Genomic DNA, 20,899 nt, shown 5'->3' with positions numbered 1-20,899 from the left:
TTTACTCTACAGTAATTTTAGCCTATATCACGTATACCCCCCTATTCAGGGTACAAATGCACTTCCCTGATTTCCCTGACAAAAATGGCCTTAAAGGATTTGTGTACATTCGTCATTTATTCATAATTAGCTACCCCTGGAAATATTGGTAAATTGCGTGCCAAAATATATTGAAGATGGGTGCAATAATCTGAGTAATATGGCACTTAAAATCACTACATAATGAGGCTGGTTTATGCATTTTTTTTCGCCAACACTCGGTAATCTCCACAGAATTACCCCGTACAAGCCCATGCTTTACGAACTGTAAATAACAAGCATATCGAATTTCTCCACGAAACGGTTTGCTCTTCTGCATACGGTTATAAAAATATGTCGTCGAAGAACGCTTGCGTTATTTTTTTCAGGTTTCTTGACAGTTTAGGCCTCAGGAAGGGATGGATTTACAGTACAAGACGGAAGGTTTATGAAACCACCAAAAACAGCCATATACACGCTCTCGCCATTTTACAGCTGAAAGCTATGGGATGAAAACAGCTAAACTTGAAAGATTTTCACAACGACACTTGTACAAAGTGGTTATAAAGTACTATTGACCGAATTGAAAACTAATAGATAGCAAATCTCTGTAAATTGACGCCGATGTCCATATCGTAAATGTATTTGTATTGTACACGACTATGGGTTCATGCATAGACTGTTCGGAATGCCGACAATAACATATACCGGTAGATATCATAGCATTTGGGTATGAATTTAGCATTTCCCGGGGAATAGAATATTTATTGTGAATGGAATGATATTTATTGTGAAGTGGACAGAAAGATAGAATAGAAAATAAACAATAAACGTTTTTAAAAAAGATAAACACACGACACGTACATTGTAGCACAAGATAAAGCTAGTGCCTGAACAATGATCAAATTCAACTTTTGGAAACTTTGACTCTCAAGCCTGATCCGAGATGTCTGTGTCATAAATCGGGAGTTCAACGTCGTATACTGGGGCTTCAGATTGATACGGCTGTATATTTGCTTCTGTGTAGCTATAATTCATCTCGAAAATGACATCGTTTTTACAAATCCCCAGGTTATTCACGACAGCGAGCCTTGGGCTCACCATCTATGATGTCGCCAGCTGAACCGTACCAGTCGGCCGGCTGGAGATCGGCTAGCGCAGAACATCTATTGTTTTTGGGTGGATTTAAAGTCATTATTACGTTTCTCAGAAGACTTCACGATAATATACTATTTAAAAGGTTGTAATCTTTATAATTAGGACCAGGAGTTAAATCTGGACACTAATTCTTTAAAGGCGAAGAAAACACTAATTTGAAGAATATGTCAGAGAAAGACCATCAAACATAGTCCATAAAAATAAATCGATTTATTTTTTTCCACGTAGGAAATTCATTTGAAAGCTAAAATTCTTCGATTGCCCTTTCTGACAATATTGGGAGCAGTGACGTCACACCAGGTTTTCGCCACTGAGCACCCACAGACTGCTACATTTCATTAATAAAAATGCATATTTATGTACATTGGTAAATACAATCACAGAATGGACCTTGAAACGAACTATTTCAAGCCAAACATATTAATGTGACGTCACTGATACGTCACTACAGACCAGCGCAGACTCTGATGTTTTAAAACCATTTTGCTTGTTGGCAGAAATTCTAAAAAAAAATCCAACCATTTTCTTGGGACAGTTTTTAATGGTGTTTCACCTGACATTTATTTCATTTAGCGTTTTCTTTACCTTTAAAGATAATGTCTCCTCAACTCAAAGCTGTCATTCTGAATGTTGACTCTGAAGTGGTCAGTTAATTTTAATTGTATGTTGTGGGCGATGTGAAAACAACTATGTCGGAAAGGGTGAATAGGTGCAAACTGAGTTTGTATTTACACCTGGTTTCTTGTTGGGCAAAGGGCAGAATGTGGGGCTTAAACTTGTGCAGCGGGTGCCAATTTCTGAAATTTTCAAAGCCTGACCGAAACAAATGCCAACGGACGTCGTAATTACACGATAACAAGCACGCCCTTTAATAATGACAAACAACTGTTTCGTTCATTTCTATCAGAGCAGATTCGTCCATTGTTTCCTTCTTCGTTGTAGATGGAGCCGCCGACCACGATGAAGAATGCCTTCGGTGAAAGTACCTCAAGCGATACCAACACGGTGATCCGCGGGCTTCAAATATGCACCAAAGAACCATATTCCTTTTGGGATGTGCTTGGTCGTTTTGCGGACAAGACATCGTGTGTGGGGCCGGGAAATATTTCCACCAGTCGCAGCTGGCACGGAAAAGTAATGTGGATCATCCTATTTTTGGCTGCGTGGTCTCTCACTATATACATGACTCACAAGAACTTCGTAGAGTACACGAGCTTTAAAACTAGAGTCGGCATCTACATGGGATTCTCCAAGCTGAAGTTTCCATTGGTGTCCATATGCAACACCAATCCGATCAGACGAAGTCAGATCAATAATACAGTGTCTTCAAAACTGCGAGACTTCCTTGCCCGACTCAATTACACCCCATCCTATTATAGCAATGATGTAAGTGCTTCAGTGATGCAGGCTAATTCAGAATGTATAGTCAGGTTTGTTGGGCACAAATAGGTGAATGTATATTCCGGTTTGTTGGGCACAGCTAGGTGACATGTAGATTCCGGGTTGTTGGGCACAGCTAGGTGACATGTATATTCCGTTTTGCTGGGCACAGTTAGGCAACATGTATATTCCGGGTTGTTGGGCACAGCTAGGTGACATGTATATTCCGGTTTGCTGGGCACAGTTAGGCAACATGTATATTCCGGTTTATTGGGCACAGCTAGGTGACAAGTATATTCATGTTTGTTGGCACAGCTAGGTGACATGTATATTCCGGTCTGTTGGGCCTAGCTGGGTGACATGTACACTTTTCGTTTTATTAATGCACATGCTATCCAAGACGATTTGGTTTGGCGTATGGATTGGCGTATACACTTTCTTATTTAAAATACATAAATACACTCCAGTCAAAGGATGCGTGTTATAATTAGACTTTGACCATTAATTAATTACACCTTAAGCTTACGGATATCGGTTATAATTACATTTTTAGCCTATTGACACACGTTATAGTTTAGCCTACAGGTTAAGCTAACTGTTGTTGCACACTTTCGGCTTTAGAATACAGGTTATATATCAGACGTTCAGCTTTAGGATACTGGTTCTACATCACATTTTAAGCTTTAGGATATTATGTATCACACTTCTTGCTTTTGGATACAGGTGATATATCACACTTTTTGCTTTAGGATACAGGTGAAATATCACACTTTTTGCTCTAGGATACAGGTTACGTATCACACTTCTTGCTTTTGGATACAGGTGATATATCACACTTTTTGTTTTAGAATACAGGTGAAATATCACACTTTTTGCTCTAGGATATAGGTTACGTATCACACTTCTTGATTTTGGATACAGGTGATATGTCACACTTTTTGCTTTAGGATACAGGTTATATGTCACACTTTTTGCTTTAGGATACAGGTGAAATATCACACTTTTTGCTCTAGGATAAACGCTATATATCACACTTTTTGCTTTAGGATACTGGTTATACATCAAATTTTAAGCTTGAGGATACAGGTTATATATCACACTTTTTGCTTTAGGGTACAGGTGATATGTCACACTTTTTGCTTTAGGATACACGCTATATATCACACTTTTTGCTCTAGGATACACGCTATCTATCACACTTTTTGCTCTAGGATACACGCTATATATAACACTTTTTGCTTTAGGATACTGGTTATACATCAAATTTTAAGCTTGAGGATACAGGTTATATATCACACTCATATTATGGTGGGAGGAAAACGTATGGAGTCCGCTGGGAAACCCACGACCATCCCAGGTTGTTGGAACACCTTCTCACGAGAGGAAGCCAGCATAGGATTTAAGGTTGTAGTGCTTCAACCTCAGTACTGTTACGTGCCAAGGAAACGGACCCTAATTGACTTTCAGGCTTACTTGAACTTACTTTCAAGGTACACGTTCGGGTTTAACTTAATCACCCTTAAGGGTAACACTTGCATGCAGATCAAACATAAACACAATTTATCTCAGATTTCGAATATAAAAGACATAATTACGTTTTGGTAAAATACAAATGAAATTCTTGACATTATATGTTTACAGGACTCCTTTGTCATTGAAGCAATAATGTACCTGTCTTTTGAGTCAGTTTTGGGCTCAAATCAGTTCCGATTTATCCAATCATGTTGGTCATTTCTTTACCAGTCATTAAGTGTTCATTTAGACAGAGTCAAATCAAAGGAGTGTTTACATCAGAGCAAGCTAGTTCAGCAAGCATGTCTAATGGCTTTTCCCTGGTGAAATTTGATGACAAACCCCATTCATATCTAATACATTTGAACGGCTTTTGCTTTTATATATAAGCGAGGTACACTGTATATACATGCCAGCCAGTTAACTATTGTGCACCACACTGTCACCCCTTTATAACCGCAGCATTCACTTCAATACTAATTGACCCTTCATCGCAATCCTTCACATGTCATTAACGTTCAGTTGAATACCAGCTGTTATTATTTGATGATTTCGGACGTCCACCACATTTCATTATGGCCAGGAACCTTAATGTTTGCTTAACAACTGGGGACGCTTAAATTGCTGTGATGCAACTTATGGTGCTAAACCATTACATCAACGTTAGACAATATAACTGAATTGCTCCGCACATTTCTATTTGTGTCTAATTGAGCTTGTTATATGTTATACAAGTACATGGCGTAAGCTTATTCCATAAATTGTATACTCCGAAAAGGCGGATACATACAACAGTTTTACGCCGTAAGGACCTGTATAGGCCAAATTTGTACCTCGGTCTGATATACACAAACGGGGCCTCCGTGGCTCAGTCGGTTAGCGCGCTAGCGCAGCGTAATGACCCAGGAGCCTCTCACCAATGCGGTCGCAGTGAGTTCAAGTCCTGCTCATGCTGGCTTCTTCTCCCGCCGTAAGTGGGAAGGTCTCCCAGCAACCTGCGGATGGTCGTGGGTTTCCCCCGGGCTGTGCCCGGTTTCCACCCACCATAATGCTGACCGCCGTTGTATAAGTGAAATATTCTTGAGTACGGCGTAAAACAACAATCAAAAAAAATCGTACGATGGAATCCATAGGTATAATGCTGAATTTGAACAACAAATGACAAACCAGATAACAGGCTATATGACATAAGATAAGATAAGATAACAGGCTATATGGCATATGATATAATGCCGGCCGCCCTCGCATAAGTGAAATATTCTTGAGTACGGCGTAAAACACCAATCAAATAAATAAATAAATAATAAATATACACAAACACACACGTAATACATTTAATGAATGAATGAATTTATTGATTTTTTAATTTATTTGTTTATTGATTTAATTGCTATTTAGCTCCAAACTCAGGAATTATGAGATGTTAGGTTAAACCACTTTTGTTATTAACCAAATTTCCTAAATGAGACCTACAAAGTCGCCTTAATGTTTCAATGCCAAATAAAGCTTATATTAAAAAAACGAAAAGGTGTCGTCAACAAATTTCAAAAAGGCCACAGACCTTAGTTACTCTTCAGTGTAAGGGCTAACCTACATGTAAGCATTTGGTCAAGTAAATAAATAAATAAACTATATAGAAAGCATTTAAAATATGGCATAATCCAGTAATCATGCACTGTTAAGAATGGCATTCGAGTGAAACGCAGGCTTTCAAACAAAGGCCGTATGTACTACAGGCCAGAATCACTCGGTTTGACGGCTTTGACGGTTTGCCAATAATCCGCAAAAAAAGAAAAAAAATCAAAGCCCTGAAATATTTGCTAAATATCAATTCAGTTTCAATTTCTGTTTCCTAGTACATCTTCGAATGGTTGGATCTTTTCTGGGATGGCAATGAGACGCTTTATGAGGACTACTACATGTACGACAACGATATAGGCTTGGGATCGAATGTCAAAGCGGATCCGCAATATCAGGCCATGGAAGAGTTCAAGTCCCTATATGGGGGAGAAGACAGGTGAGTAAAATGTGCCTAGGAAGCTGTGGAAGCACTGTAGATGCCTGCCGAGTAATGAAAATCCGTAATAATTTTTACATTGTGGGTAACAAGTCGTTATGAAACGTTATACTATTACACTATGAGCAAAAATATCGAGTCACATCATTGCTCAACAATGTTGAGAGAGTTATTTGATTGACTGACCATAGTTCATTGATAAAAATCAGCCAATCAAAAGCTACACGCCCAACGAACAACTTTGTTTTACATCATTCTTATAGTGACTGATAAGGGCTACAGTATGCGTCTTCGACCCTTCGCATCCCGACTTCGGATTATCGTCTATTTGTCTCTTCGCATCGCAACTTTGACCCTTCGCATCGCAACTTCGCCTCTTCGCATCGCAACTTCGCCCCTTCGTTTCTTCGCCCATGATATTACTGGAAGCGTACTGTGGCCCTTGACAGGCATCATATTCGGCAGCCATCACTCATCTTCTCGTGACTCCTCGATGTCCCCCTTTGACAATCATGTTCGCAAACTGAAAACAGTTATCGGGTAACTGCTACTTAGTTTTAACTGTCTAGATCACAATACACGATAGGCCTAAATGTTGGTCAGTTAAAGGGCAGTCCCAAAGTTAAACTCTTTAGTGTGGCGTACGTGTATATGCTGCGCGTTGGTGTGGGGTAGAATTACTGACGTCACACCTAAAATTACTCCGCGTTCTGTAAACAGAGACAGAAGACAAACCAATCTCGCTAATCTGAGGCATGATTTTGTACTTTTTTCGATCTCCCATTGATTGGATAAACGGAATTTCCAATTCGTGACCCTCCATTATGGAATTTATTGAACTCTAGTAAAAAGTGTCGTTTACTTCTTTTTTAACTCTCTTTTAATAACTTTGGTACTACCAGGTCATGAGTTGAAGATCCGCTATGTATGACATTATGGTTAAGTTATGACTGGTTCTGTGGCCATTATGTAACCGAATTTATTCACTTCTACGTTGATTTGTTTGTGTAAATAAAACACTGTTTACAGATGAGTACCTATGGGTTCAAGCAAGATTTACTTCTGGCGTGAGATGAGATTACATTAAATGCAGACCAGACTTTCACTGGCTCAGCTTAAACGAGTATCGTCCAGAATGGTTTTATTTTGAGACAGGGTAGTTTCATTATGGGGACGTCTATGCAATGCCCAGAGACATGCATGAGTCAGGCCTACCCAGTGTAAACGCAGGGTAGTTTCATTATGGGCACGTCTATGCAATGCCCAGAGACATGCAAGAGTCAGTTCTACCCAAGCCTACCCAGTGTAATACACATCACATAACAGGTAGGGCGTTGAATGTTACCTTTAATGTAATTATTATAACAGTATGGTAACGCGTGCCACACCGAATGTTTTTAAGTCACATTACATGTATTAAGTTCTATCTGAATGTAATAATTATTACACTATAGTAACACTTGCCACATCCAGTGTAATTAAGTCACATTACAGGTATCAAGTGCTACCATAATGTTATAATATTATAATGTGATTTGGTTACATTACGGGCGTCTACAGAGCATACATGTATCAAACCAAGATTTGATATGTACACGTAAGTAGCTTGGAATTTAACGTCGTACTAAGCAATGTTTCGGACATATGACGACGAGGAGTCATTAGGTGTGTGCACATACATGTATAATGTATTTTTATGTGGCAGGAATAGTTCATGGTCGCCAAGCGATGCAGAAGCAAGTACCATTTTTAAAGCCTTTAGTATGACCCGACCCAGATTTGATCCTGGGGTCTCCCGAATTCGCCAATTGATTGAAGTGATTAAAGAGAAGAATATTAATTCTAAACGCGACAATTATAATAGAATTCACATATAATTAGGTACCAGAATTAAAACATGACTTATTTGACAAGGATGTATTTTAGAGCGGTAACGTACTGCACATAACATCTGTAGGGAAAATGTTAAAAATTGCTTTGAAATGCTTGTAGTATTGTCTGTGGGCCTCCGTGGCCGAGTGAGTTAGCGTGGCAGCACGGCGCAATGAATTAAAAGTTTCTGATTACTGTAGGATGTTGTTGTTGTTGTTTCAGCAATAACAAAGTTGCTCTTGGTCATCAGCTTGAAGACATGCTCATTTCGTGTTCCTACGCCGGGTTGCAGTGCGGCAAAGAGTGAGTGCTGCCTTTCGTGTTCACAATGTTTTGCACATTTAACATCAATTTCTAAAACCTGACCTCCTACGATTCCACACACATGTACCTTTCAAAACTCTTTATGGCTTTGAACAATAATTATTAAAAATCCATTCAAAACTTACAGAAATCCAGATTGTTACAAATACGTCAGAAACATTCAGTGAACCATGGAGATCGGGCTGAAAAAACTCTGTGAATCTGTGTATTAAACGTGTGACGTGAAGAATGTTAACATGATCAAAACACACCAACTTGGTTACAGTCATTCCTTACGTAATAATTCCAATGAATGGAAATAAGTGGTAACAAGTTTGGACACCCACAAGATACCAATCTGATTATGTCTCCATGCAACGAGCTACGAGGAAAACGTCTAATGAAAGAAAACCGAGAGATATGTTGTTTTTCTTTTTAGACATTTTACGGTTTCACAGTCTAACATGTTCGGAAATTGTTTCTCCTTCAACAATGACGTTAACAATATCCTGACGTCGCGACGCACTGGAAATGACAACGGTACGTTAACTTACAGGTTGAATGACACAAAGCTGAATGCCACTATAATCACAGTGTTTACATGTACTCACAACGGGTCGACCAGGAACTGGCATATTATCTTATGTCGAGCAGCCAAACGGCATCACTAAAAACGTGAATTGCTATGGGTTTTTATAGTAAGGTGTTTTATAGTGACGTGGAACTTCTGTTGAGGTGATGGGGTATATGTGACGAAGAAAATAGGGGAATTAGAACTCTTCAGGCAACGATGTAGAAAATTGAGAACCTTTTAGTTTCTAAAAGAAAGATATGTCATTTCTGCCCCTGGAACACCATGAGACTAGTGATCGGTAAGTTAATGTAAGCAAAGGTTGCCTAACATTTTTCATAAGTCACATTATAGAGCATGACTGTTTTTACATTCAGGGACAAGAGTTCAAACTGGAAACTTGCCCAGTATTGGAATTTACGGTTGATTTGCAGGCCTATCGTTAATCCTCTACCTGGAGAATGCGGAGTACATTCCAGGCTTAACCAGTGGTTATGGCGCCCGACTAGTGATCGGCCAGCCGGGGCAAATGGTACTAGCGGAGTATAACGGGTTATATCTGTCTGCAGGGGCAGAAACAGATGTAGGTCTGAGGCTGGTAAGAAACAAACAAAAACACTGCTTAATATGGAAGCCTTTTAAGGTCATCATACTGTGGATACTGGAACGAACCGATGACAGTGCGAAGTGATTAAACGATAGCGCGAAGCGATGACACGATAGTGCGAAGCGATGAAACGATACCGCAAAGCGATGACACGATAGTGCGAAGCGATGAAACGATACCGCAAAGTGATGACAGGATACTGGGAAGTAATGGCCCGATGCTATATCATAGCATTGCAGTATCCTGTCATCGTTAAATCGTTCCATCGCTTCATAAAATCTTTCCATCGATTCATTAAATCATCCCATAGCTTCATTTCGATCTGTCATCCAACCAAGAATCCTCACCTGAACGTGCGCTGTGATCTCTGTCTCTGTGGTGGCACTATTTTTTTTAGTGTAAAATTTCAATTACTGAAAGTGACTGTAAAGCCTTAACCGCACGATGAATTATAGTACCTGGATTTCAAGGTTCGAAAATATTTCTTGAAACTTTATATCTGTTAATTCCTAACATGTCAACAGGTCAAATTTAATTTTTTTTTATTTTAGAACGTCGACTTATATGTTTTTAATATAGCCCAAACTTTCAAATCTGTAGGTTTTGTGTGCAGTCAAACTCGAGTACAAATCGATCTGGTTTAAACTGTTATACAGTCTAAAACATAGATATTTCAGTTTTGTCCAACTTTACACTGGAGAGTATAGTTTTCAAAAATTACTTGACATTTCTTTGGGGGTAATATGAATTTGGTTTTTGTACCAGATTACTATCAAAATGTCATTCAATCTACTGCGTTGCGTAGATACTACTCCTTAATTTCCTATAAACATTATTTTGGTCACATCATGTCACCCTTCGATTTAAACCGGTTTAAATGTCAGCATTCTTAGAACTACTTAATACATCATCACATCTACCACGCAAAACAATGGTTTCAGACACCGCTACAAGAAGGCAATCCTAAGTACCGCCATGTTAAGCAGCTACGCGCATGTCCAGCTTCATAGTGGAACAGTGGGAAAATGGCGGCATTCGTCGAAGAGCGAATACCGTGGAAACCCTATTGACCATAAAAATCTATTATAAATCGAGTAGGGACTTATGGTGTTGGTGCGGTGGGTTCAGAAAGCAGGTCTTAGGTTGGTGTCTTTTATTTGTGCGAGACTTGCTCGATAACAATTAGAATTGGCCTGGACCTTCGTTGATAGCGAAATTAACATTGTAAACGACGCTAGGCCAGTATAAGAAGAGGAGTTGGAGTCTTTCGGGGCTGTCATATCCCATATAAATCTAATGGAATAAAATATACCCTGTGTCTCAAGAATAGTGAGAGCTTACTTCAGTCCAGATACGCGTTCACTCAATTATAGAAATGACAGCATGATAAAAACCAGTTAAAATGGCTTTCCATGTATACTTCATGTTTTCATCACATTCATTCATTTACAGATCAATATTACCCGTCAAGGAAAACCGTATGGAGATTGTGTCAGTGACTCCGAAAACAGGAGTGGCTTCAGCGGATTTCCCTCAGACAATAAATACACCCGCCAGGTGAGCACATTGCTGTCTAATAACGACTATGGAGGCCGGTCATGTCCATTTCTACATATTGGTCTAAAACCAGGGAGAGCGGTAACTGAATGGCACTGGGAGATTTAGCCGCAACTCGGTCAAGATAGGCACGACAAGGAGTTTCGCCACGCTGGCGTACTAACCTTCTCTGTCAAGGAGGCCCCGATATGGATCTAAATGGGTGTGAATTCACTCTATCAGTGATCAGTGAGAACAGCAGTCAGTCTTGAGGACATCAGTCAAATAAGTGAACTTGTTAACAAGTTAACTTGTTTCATATCGGATAAGGGGCCATTTTCATAACACATCGTAAGTCATATTTCTCGTAACTTGTTTTTTTTTTCTTTTTGGTTTTTTTTTTGGGGGGGGGGTTGTTGTTGTTCGTTTGTTTGTTTTTGTTTTTTGTAAAAGACGTTGTCTGGGATAAAGTGCCATAAGGTGATATCATTTACAAGAAAAATTACGAAATATTGATATACGAAGTTTTGTGAGAGTGGCCCCTAGTCTTTAAAATTTGTTCATAGGAATGCTTTCTAAATCTTTTATCGGTTCACATGTTTAACAATTAAGCACATATTGAAGTGTTCTATCTTCTCTCTATTTTCCAGTCTTGCCAGGCGACATGCCTGTACTCATTGATACTGAGGCAATGTGGATGTTACCTCCGTTCCCATAGTCATCTTTACCCATCCGCCATGTTTGACAACGAGACGCTGCAGCCGTGCGAATTTCTTAACAAGAGTATGAATAGTCGATTATATACGTATGCCGTCTGAAGCTATTTTAGTGTTATTTCTGAAATTACTACCACGAGTTCCCGTGATTTCAGAATTGTGCTAAGTTAGAAATTCAATTTACTATATGTTATTTCTGAATTCACTGCCACGAGTTCTCGTGATTTCAGAATTGTGCTAAGCTAGGAATTCAATTTACTATATGTTATTTCTGAGTTTACTGCCACGAGTTCTCGTGATTTCAGAATCGTGCTAAGTTAGAAATTCAATTTACTATATGTTATTTCTGAATTTACTGCCACCAGTTCACATGATTTCAGAATTGTGCTTAGCTAGAAATTCAATTTACTAAATAAGTTGAGCCTCCGTGGCTCAGTTGGTTAGCGCGCTAGCACAGCGTATTGACGCAGGAGTCTCGCACCAATGCGGTCGCTGTGAGTTCAAGTCCTGCTCATGCTGGCCTCCTCTCCGATCGTAAGTGGGAAGGTCTGCGAGCAACCTGCGGATGGTTGTGGGTTTCCCCCGGGCTCTGCCCGGTTTCCTCCCACCATAATGCTGGCCGCCCTCGTATAAGTGAAATATTCTTGAGTACGGCCTAAAACATCAATCAAATAAATAATAAATAACTTAAATATTAGGAATATTTCTATAGCTACCCGATTCTCTTGAAGACAACTATGATCAGACTGACAACCCTAAGGAGGAAGAAAACATAAACATGATGACAAAATCAGAGGAAAGAGCGTGGAATCTTATTTGCAAATATGGCCTTTCATTTTTTTTTTCGGGAGAAAAGGGTATTTGAAATATTTTTTTGTGTGATGGGTATTTGAGGCCACAATTTGGCAAATGTCGTCTTTGTATAATAATGTTCTGAATAAGGAGGTGACGCACGTGTTATAAATTTATTTGCATGCAAATTTGTTGTTTATATCAAACGCATGCTTTTAATCTGAATTATGATAATATCTTTTATATTATTAATATATAAACATGATCACAATCCAGGTTTAACACATTTGTTACCTGAAAAGATCAAATTCTAGTGCAAATATATTTATTACACATTTCTTACATCCTCATTAATAACATTATTACGCAAAGACAATATTTACAAAGAGGCGGTCACAAATATCCACCACACAAAATATTTTCAAGTTTCTTTTTCTCTTTAAAGAAAAATGGGGAAAAAAATATTCAAGACACCTTTAACGACAAATTTTTAGCACTCTTTTCATCTGAACTTTATGTTTTCTCCACCTTTAAAACGTCAACAACTAAAACTCGACGTCGTATTCGGGGTGCGAGCCTTGATGGTTGATACGAGGGCATTTGCCTGGCACAAAAATAACATCATGCACCCATGGGCTACCTGCCTCGAATGACTTTGATCAGCAACATCCTCTCAAGTGCGCCAGATTCATAGAAGTCATGCCTAAGGATATACAATTGTTTCCCCCGGCCTCTGTCCGGTTTCCATCAGCCGTTGTGCGTTTCTGAATCAGCTCTTGGTTTCGTCCTCACTCCCTGTCTCTTTGCGCCCACAGGCTCTTGTGTCCGCAGCCTGACCCAGGATTATTCTCTGTACGATAGCGTTCCTTGCGACTGCCCTAATGCCTGCTGGTAAGTCACAACCATAGTATAAAGTCGTTAACTTTGGCTTTTCTTCGTTATTCATAACCTATTCATAACATACGCATCCACAGGAATATACTGGGTACAAAAGTTTAAGAATGACATTAAAATCCGTTCGAAACATTTGCAGCTCGCCGTTGTTCGAAAATATTACGTGATAAAAAGTTTTGAAACTTTATATACCTTTGATGTATTTCTGTGTTAATTGGGGCTGGTTATCCCTGTGTAATCTTGGTAAGATAGAGCACTGCTCTGGACAGTAATATTTTAATACACCTGTAATTATATTACAGGAGCTGAAGTTGTTGATTTACCTTTCTGTTTTGCTGTTGGTAAATGTGCCATTTGAGTAATTCTAAAAGAAATTGCAACTCACATTACTCACTGCATTTTGTTTACCGAATTCTGCTCGGGCCATAGTGCTAGGGGGCGTGTCCGTGTCTACTGCTTTAAGCATACACATGAACAGTCAGAATAAAACCATGTCTGAGGTTAATTGACGAGAGGCTGTATTTCACCGGTTACGTTTCACAATTTGCCATTCATCACTTTGTTGTCACTTCTCTGGGTTTTTTTTTTATTTCTGGGCTCTAGTCTTCTATATTGTCATCCAGGTCAAAAGTGATTTTAAAAGAGCTGGCGGACATAAAATGATGAATCAGGAGCCACAGGATCTGTGAGAAAATTTTAAAAAAATGATGCTTAACGAACGAAAAATCATAACTATAGCTCATTAACAATTAACAAACTGTTTAATTTTTTTAATTTATGAAAGCACTGAAGTGATCTTAAGAAAAAATAGAGCTGAATATACATCTTAAAGTGATTACAGTATTGGTAATCTTATGGCGCTTAATGCGCCAGACATTGTGTCGTTTGCACGAGATAGCATGCAATGTGAGCGTACGTTGGAAGGTCTGCTACCAGCCTCTGGATGGTCGTGGGTTTCCTCCGGGCTCTGTCCGGTTTCCTCCAACCATAATGCTGGCCTCAGTGGTATAAGTGAAACATTCTTGACTACGGCACCAATCAAATAAATAAGTAAATCATATGGAGTGGTGAGATATTACGTAGTCCGGATGAGATAGTAAAGTTATTATGTCGTCCTAGCGAGATACTGTCGTTCACACGAGATAATTTGTCGTTCGAATGAGACATTGTCTCGACCGATATGCTCCAGAACTCTCACGAACTCTCATTTATTTCTAAACAATGCAGACTTAACCTGGCTTTCTTCCTATTCAGGGAGCAGACCTATGATACGATGCTTTCCAGTCGGGATTGGCCCACCAATACTTACGTGGTAAAGTTTTTACCTTACAGTACGCATATATGAGTGATAGAACCTTAAGTATGTACGCTGTTGCCCAAAATGATGGAATAAAATATTTTGGGCCAGATTTTTCCAAATTTGCACCAGATTTTTCCAAATTTGCACCAGATTTTCCCCACGATTTTGGGCTACCAAGATAAGTCTAGACAGGTTTACCATCTTCGGTTAAAGGTGGAACCATTCGCAATGTTCAAACATCCAGAGAATGCGAAATGGTGAAACGAAACCAGAAGATTTAGCTTCAATTGTTGAGATTTAATGTGACCATAAAATGAAAACAAATGAATCGATGAACTTGACAAATGGGAATGCACAAATAAAGTCTCAGCAACAGATTAAAAGTCTCTAGTAAGGTGTGTGACCACCTCTGGCACGAATGAGGGCAAGGAGACGCCGCGGCATGCTATCAACGAGGTTGTTGATGACGTCAACGTACATAGCGTCCCACTCTTCCCTCAGAGCCTGTGCCAATTCTTGCAGGGTTTGAGGTGCATTGTCCCGGTCCTTGATCGTACGGCCAAGGACATCCTGGCATGCTCGATGGGGTTCATGTCCGGCGAACAAGCAGGCCACGGGAGCTGCTCCACACCCTCATCCCAAGGAAATTGTTTGACGACGTTGGCCCCGTGTGGCCTGGTGTTGTTGTCTTGAAGCCGAAAGTTGTTGCCGTAGACTTGTCTTGCATGTGGCAAGCATTGTTCCTGTAAAATATTCAGATACACGGCGGCGATGACGTTTCCTTCCGTCACGAAAAGCTTTGTTTTGCCACCATGATGAATGCCACCCCACACCATCACTGAACCGCCACCACCTTGACTGGACTCCCGGACAAAGTCATCATGGAGGTTCTCGCCACGCAATCTCCGAACCCTTTGTCGTCCATATTGTCGGTCAAGGATGTATCTGCTTTCGTCAGTGAAGACGACGTGACGCCAATGGCCGACCTGTAACGCCCGGTGCCCACTAGCCCAAAGGAGTCGTGCAACACGATGCGGAGCGGTCAGACGTGGACATGTGACCATCCGTCTTGCTCTATGCTCTGAATCAATAAGTCGTCGATTCACGACGTGAAACACGAACCCCATAGTGTTGCCTCCACAAGAGACTCTCTGACGCGTTTCAGAATCTTAGAGACCGCACTTTGTGATATCCCTGCAAAAGTGGCGATATCGGCCTGTTTAAACTCTTCCCGTCTTAGGGCAACCACCCTCCGTCGAATCGCTAGTGGCGTAGGAGTAGGCATGACACTGTGAACTTCTATGCCAAAATTTGTGTCCATGAAATCAGGGATGGCCTAAACAGAAGGCCTGTTTATATAGGGGTGCAGCCGGAGAGAAAGTACGACACTTATATAAAGGGTCCTTCGTATAATAGTTAGGAAGAGCCAAGTGTATTGCAGGGAGGACCAAATACTAGTATTTTCCAGAAGTGTAACCTGAATTTATTTTATTCGATCATTTTGGGCAACAGTGTACTTATTTGCGTTTAATGCCATGTAGGCCTACAGGAGTTTTTCACTTTAATGAGGGCGGTAAGGTACCTGCTAGCCCCAATTCTGTCTTAAGAATACATGAAACGCTTGGTTTTTATTTCTTAATATGGATTTTAGGATGTTGCATAACATATAAAAGTACAGGAAATTTCTTGGCATTTTTCTTGGGGTGTAAAAAGGGCTTTACACTACAGTCTACGTAAAGCTCCAGCGGTCAGTCTGCCGTGGTGACGTCAACGGTGGTCAATTTCACTGACAGGAGAGTCCCCGGACTGGGAGCGCTAAGCTTGCTCCACGTTTCAAGTATGTTCATCGATGACGTTATTTCAGAATATTCCCGGAGTATTGATGGAAAATATGCGAAAAATCTAAGGATTATTAGGGAATATAAAATATGCCTGAAAAAAGGAAAGCAAAATTCTCGTTGTTTTGGCATATCTTTCTTCATGTTCCCTAAAGCCATACCCTTCTTTTTATAGAACCCATTCATGTACCCTTGGAAGAAGCATGCATCCAAATCAACAAGAAATGAAATCCGATGCGCTCTTCTTATACAGATTGATCTAATAAATCGGACAAAAGTAAAATTTCTAATTACATTTGGTGATCAGAAATCTTGACTAAAGTCTCTTTATTTGCACTTAATTTTAATTAGATTTGTGTCAAAAGTTGTTTTGGGAGTTAGATTTGTGACTATTATCTTACATATTAATTATGTAATGTAAATGTATTTATGTAGTATGTTCAGGTAATCTTACATGAATTATTTGATCGTTATCACTTCCTAAATTAAGACAACCACGCCAAATTCTCTGTTGTACAAAACATGTATATGTAAACGTTGTTGCATGGTTTATCGTTGCAGAATTCTTTACAAGAGACAATATGTAAAGAAGCGTCACAGTCTGCCGACTGCAATGATCTCACTCGCTCGGATATGGCCGAAAAAAGGTAGTATGTACTTATCACACCTGCGTAAACGTTCATCTTTATTTTTTTATATCTAGCAATTATCCAAATACAGATGAAATAAATAAAAAAAAATTTTTCTTTCAGGCGAAATTTTATGAAAGTGAACGTATTTTACCTAGACATGAATTATGAAGAGATTAAGGAAGAGCCCAGTTACTCCGTACGTATTTACACCTTCTTTATTTACACTTTCTTTATTTACACCTTCTCTATTTACACTTTTTTACACTTTCTTTATCCACATCTTCTTTATTTACACATTTTTTTACATCTTCTTTATTTACACATTTTTTTTGTTTACACCTTCTTTATTTACACCTTTTTTATTTACATCTTTTTCCGGAATGAGTCGGCAAGGTTTGTTGTGTATTACAAATTCAAATGTACATTATAATTTCACATTTTCCTTTGTTGACGTCATTAATTTAAATATTTCTATAACTGTTGTATGACGCTATGCTGAACAATTTTTCATTTATAAAATGATGCCCATCTTTATTCGTGGAACAAACCGAGGTGCCTGGAATAAACTAGTGAAATATCTGGCAGATTCAATAGACACAATCTCTCGCACAACAGACACAATCTCTCGCACAACAGACACAATCTCTCGCACAACAGACACAATCTCTCACGTGTGGCAAGGGCCTCATTGGTGGAAAAGAAATGCACGGTTTTAAGCGAATGTCATACAAGACCACACGAGACAGCAGTGTCAACCAGTTGTAGACACCAAGGAGGACGGAAATGTAGGAAGTTCCCAGCCCGAGAATAGTATAACCCTTGTCTCAGTTGACCTGAAGGAACACCGACCTAAACCATACAATCAGTGCTCGTTTTCCACATATCAATAATATTTACTTTTTCAGACGATTGCACAATAGGTTTCTCTTTTCTTACATGAATATCTCGAACTAAAGGCATATCGTGTTCCATATGATGTTCAACATCAATTTTCTAACTTGACCTCTCCTCCTCTCCGGTCGTACATGGGAAGGCCTGAAGTAACCTGTGGATGGTCGTGGGTTTTCAGCGGTCTAGTACCCGGTTCCGCCCCCCCCCCCAAAAAAAAATAATAAAGCTGGCTGTCGTAGTATAAGTGAAATATTCCTGAGTGTACACTTAAAATATCAATCAAATATATAAATAAATAAATAACTTCACCTGAAACGTTCTTGTTGTCGTTTTCACAACCTTCTAATCTCTGTACAAAAATGTTTCACTCTCAGATGTGTACTACATTGTCAGTAACGTTTGTCGAAACCAATAGGTTCAGTGGGCCTATAGACTTCGTACACTAAAAGGTCCATTTTAAAATATAAAGAAATAACGCCATGTTAAACTTTTGTGAACAGTTTCTTACTACATTTACATTTCACTTCCTAAAACATTTGTCTATTCATTCAAATCACACCTAGGTAATTTCCTTTATATCTGGCATTGCGTGGGAAAGTTTAACAGTTGTCGAAGTATATGATCAGTGGATTGTATTGGCTGTGAACAGAGTCTTCAGAAATGAAATTTTTGTTACACAAGAAACAAGACTATGCCATTATTATTTGGCCTATTTGCGATGTTCTGGTATGAGGTTAGAATCCAGATGTGGTTGGTATGGTAGCGACTGTTTCATGTGAGCCGTGGTTTGCGATGTTCTGGTATGAGGCTAGAATCCAGCTGTGATTGGTATGGTAGCGACTGTTTCATGTGAGCCGTGGTTTGCGATGTTCTGGTATGAGGCTAGAATCCAGATGTGGTTGGTATGGTAGCGACTGTTTCGCGTGGGCCGTGGTTTACGATGTTCTGGTATGAGGCTAGAATCCAGATGTGGTTGGTATGGTAGCGACTGTTTCATGTGAGCCGTGGTTTGCGATGTTCTGGTATGAGGCTAGAATCCAGATGTGGTTGGTATGGTAGCGACTGTTTCATGTGAGCCGTGGTTTGCGATGTTCTGGTATGAGGCTAGAATCCAGCTGTGATTGGTATGGTAGCGACTGTTTCATGCGGGCCGTGGTTTGCGATGTTCTGATATGAGGCTAGAGTCCAGCTTTGGTTGGTGTGGTAGCGACTGTTTCATGTGAGCCGTGGTTTGCGATGTTCTGGTATGAGGCTAGAATCCAGCTGTGATTGGTATGGTAGCGACTGTTTCGCGTGGGCCGTGGTTTACGATGTTCTGGTATGAGGCTAGAATCCAGCTGTGATTGGTATGGTAGCGACTGTTTCGCGTGGGCCGTGGTTTACGATGTTCTGGTATGAGGCTAGAATCCAGCTGTGATTGGTATGGTAGCGACTGTTTCGTGTGGGCCGTGGTTTACGATGTTCTGGTATGAGGCTAGAATCCAGCTGTGGTTGGTATGGTAGCGACTGCTTCGTGTGGGCCGTGGTTTACGATGTTCTGGCATGAGGCTAGAATCCAGCTGTGGTTGGTATGGTAACGACCGCTTCATGTGGGCCGTGGTTTGCGATGTTCTGATATGAGGCTAGAATCCAGCTGTGGTTGGTATGGTAGCGACTGTTTCATGTGAGCCGTGGTTTGCGATGTTCTGGTATGAGGCTAGAATCCAGCTGTGATTGGTATGGTAGCGACTGTTTCGTGTGGGCCGTGGTTTACGATGTTCTGGTATGAGGCTAGAATCCAGCTGTGGTTGGTATGGTAGCGACTGTTTCGTGTGGGCCGTGGTTTACGATGTTTTGGTATGAGGCTAGAATCCAGCTGTGGTTGGTATGGTAACGACCGCTTCATGTGGGCCGTGGTTTGCGATGTTCTGATATGAGGCTAGAGTCCAGCTTTGGTTGGTGTGGTAGCGACTGTTTCGTGTGGGCCGTGGTTTTCGACGTTCTGGTATGAGGCTAGAATCCAGCTGTGGTTGGTATGGTAGCGACTGTTTCTTTCTGGCCGTGGTTTACGATGTTCTGGTATGAGACTAGAATCCAGCTGTGGTTGGTATGGTAACGACCGCTTCATGTGGGCCGTGGTTTGCGATGTTCTGGTATGAGGCTAGAATCCAGATGTGGTTGGTATGGTAGCGACTGTTTCATGTGAGCCGTGGTTTGCGATGTTCTGGTATGAGGCTAGAATCCAGCTGTGATTGGTATGGTAGCGACTGTTTCGTGTGGGCCGTGGTTTACGATGTTCTGGTATGAGGCTAGAATCCAGCTGTGGTTTGTATGGTAGCGACTGTTTCGTGTGGGCCGTGGTTTACGATGTTCTGGTATGAGGCTAGAATCCAGCTGTGGTTGGTATGGTAACGACCGCTTCATGTGGGCCGTGGTTTGCGATGTTCTGATATGAGGCTAGAGTCCAGCTTTGGTTGGTGTGGTAGCGACTGTTTCGTGTGGGCCGTGGTTTTCGACGTTCTGGTATGAGGCTAGAATCCAGCTGTGGTTGGTATGGTAGCGACTGTTTCTTTCTGGCCGTGGTTTACGATGTTCTGGTATGAGACTAGAATCCAGCTGTGGTTGGTATGGTAGCGACTGTTTCAAGCGGGCCGTGGTTTGCAATGCTCTGATATGAAGCAAGAATCCAGCTGTGGTTGGTATGGTAGCGACTGTTTCAAGCGGGCCGTGGTTTGCGATGTTCTGGTATGAGGCTAGAATCCAGTTGTGATTGGTATGGTAGCGACTGTTTCATGCGGGCCGTGGTTTGCGATGTTCTGGTATGAGGCTAGAATCCAGATGTGGTTGGTATGGTAGCGACTGTTTCGTGTGGGCCGTGGTTTG

General features: G+C 40.5%; 1 protein-coding gene across 1 annotated transcript in view; it reads left to right on the top strand.

The window, feature by feature from the left end:
• The first annotated feature begins 2,358 nt into the window (after positions 1-2,358).
• LOC135480407 (amiloride-sensitive sodium channel subunit gamma-2-like) overlaps positions 2,359-20,899 on the top strand; it is a 29,779-nt gene continuing 11,238 nt past the window's right edge. Inside the window, exons 1-8 of the mRNA XM_064760238.1 lie at positions 2,359-2,562; positions 5,925-6,085; positions 8,180-8,260; positions 8,700-8,800; positions 9,266-9,429; positions 10,891-10,995; positions 17,076-17,161; positions 17,267-17,342. Coding sequence (XP_064616308.1) covers positions 2,359-2,562; positions 5,925-6,085; positions 8,180-8,260; positions 8,700-8,800; positions 9,266-9,429; positions 10,891-10,995; positions 17,076-17,161; positions 17,267-17,342 — 978 coding nt within the window. The remainder of the gene's footprint in view (positions 2,563-5,924; positions 6,086-8,179; positions 8,261-8,699; positions 8,801-9,265; positions 9,430-10,890; positions 10,996-17,075; positions 17,162-17,266; positions 17,343-20,899) is intronic.

The sequence above is a fragment of the Liolophura sinensis genome, chromosome 13, assembly GCF_032854445.1.
Source record: "Liolophura sinensis isolate JHLJ2023 chromosome 13, CUHK_Ljap_v2, whole genome shotgun sequence".
NCBI lineage: Eukaryota > Metazoa > Mollusca > Polyplacophora > Chitonida > Chitonidae > Liolophura > Liolophura sinensis.
Note: the sequence above shows the minus strand (reverse complement) of the source record. Positions and strands in the feature narration are given on the sequence as shown.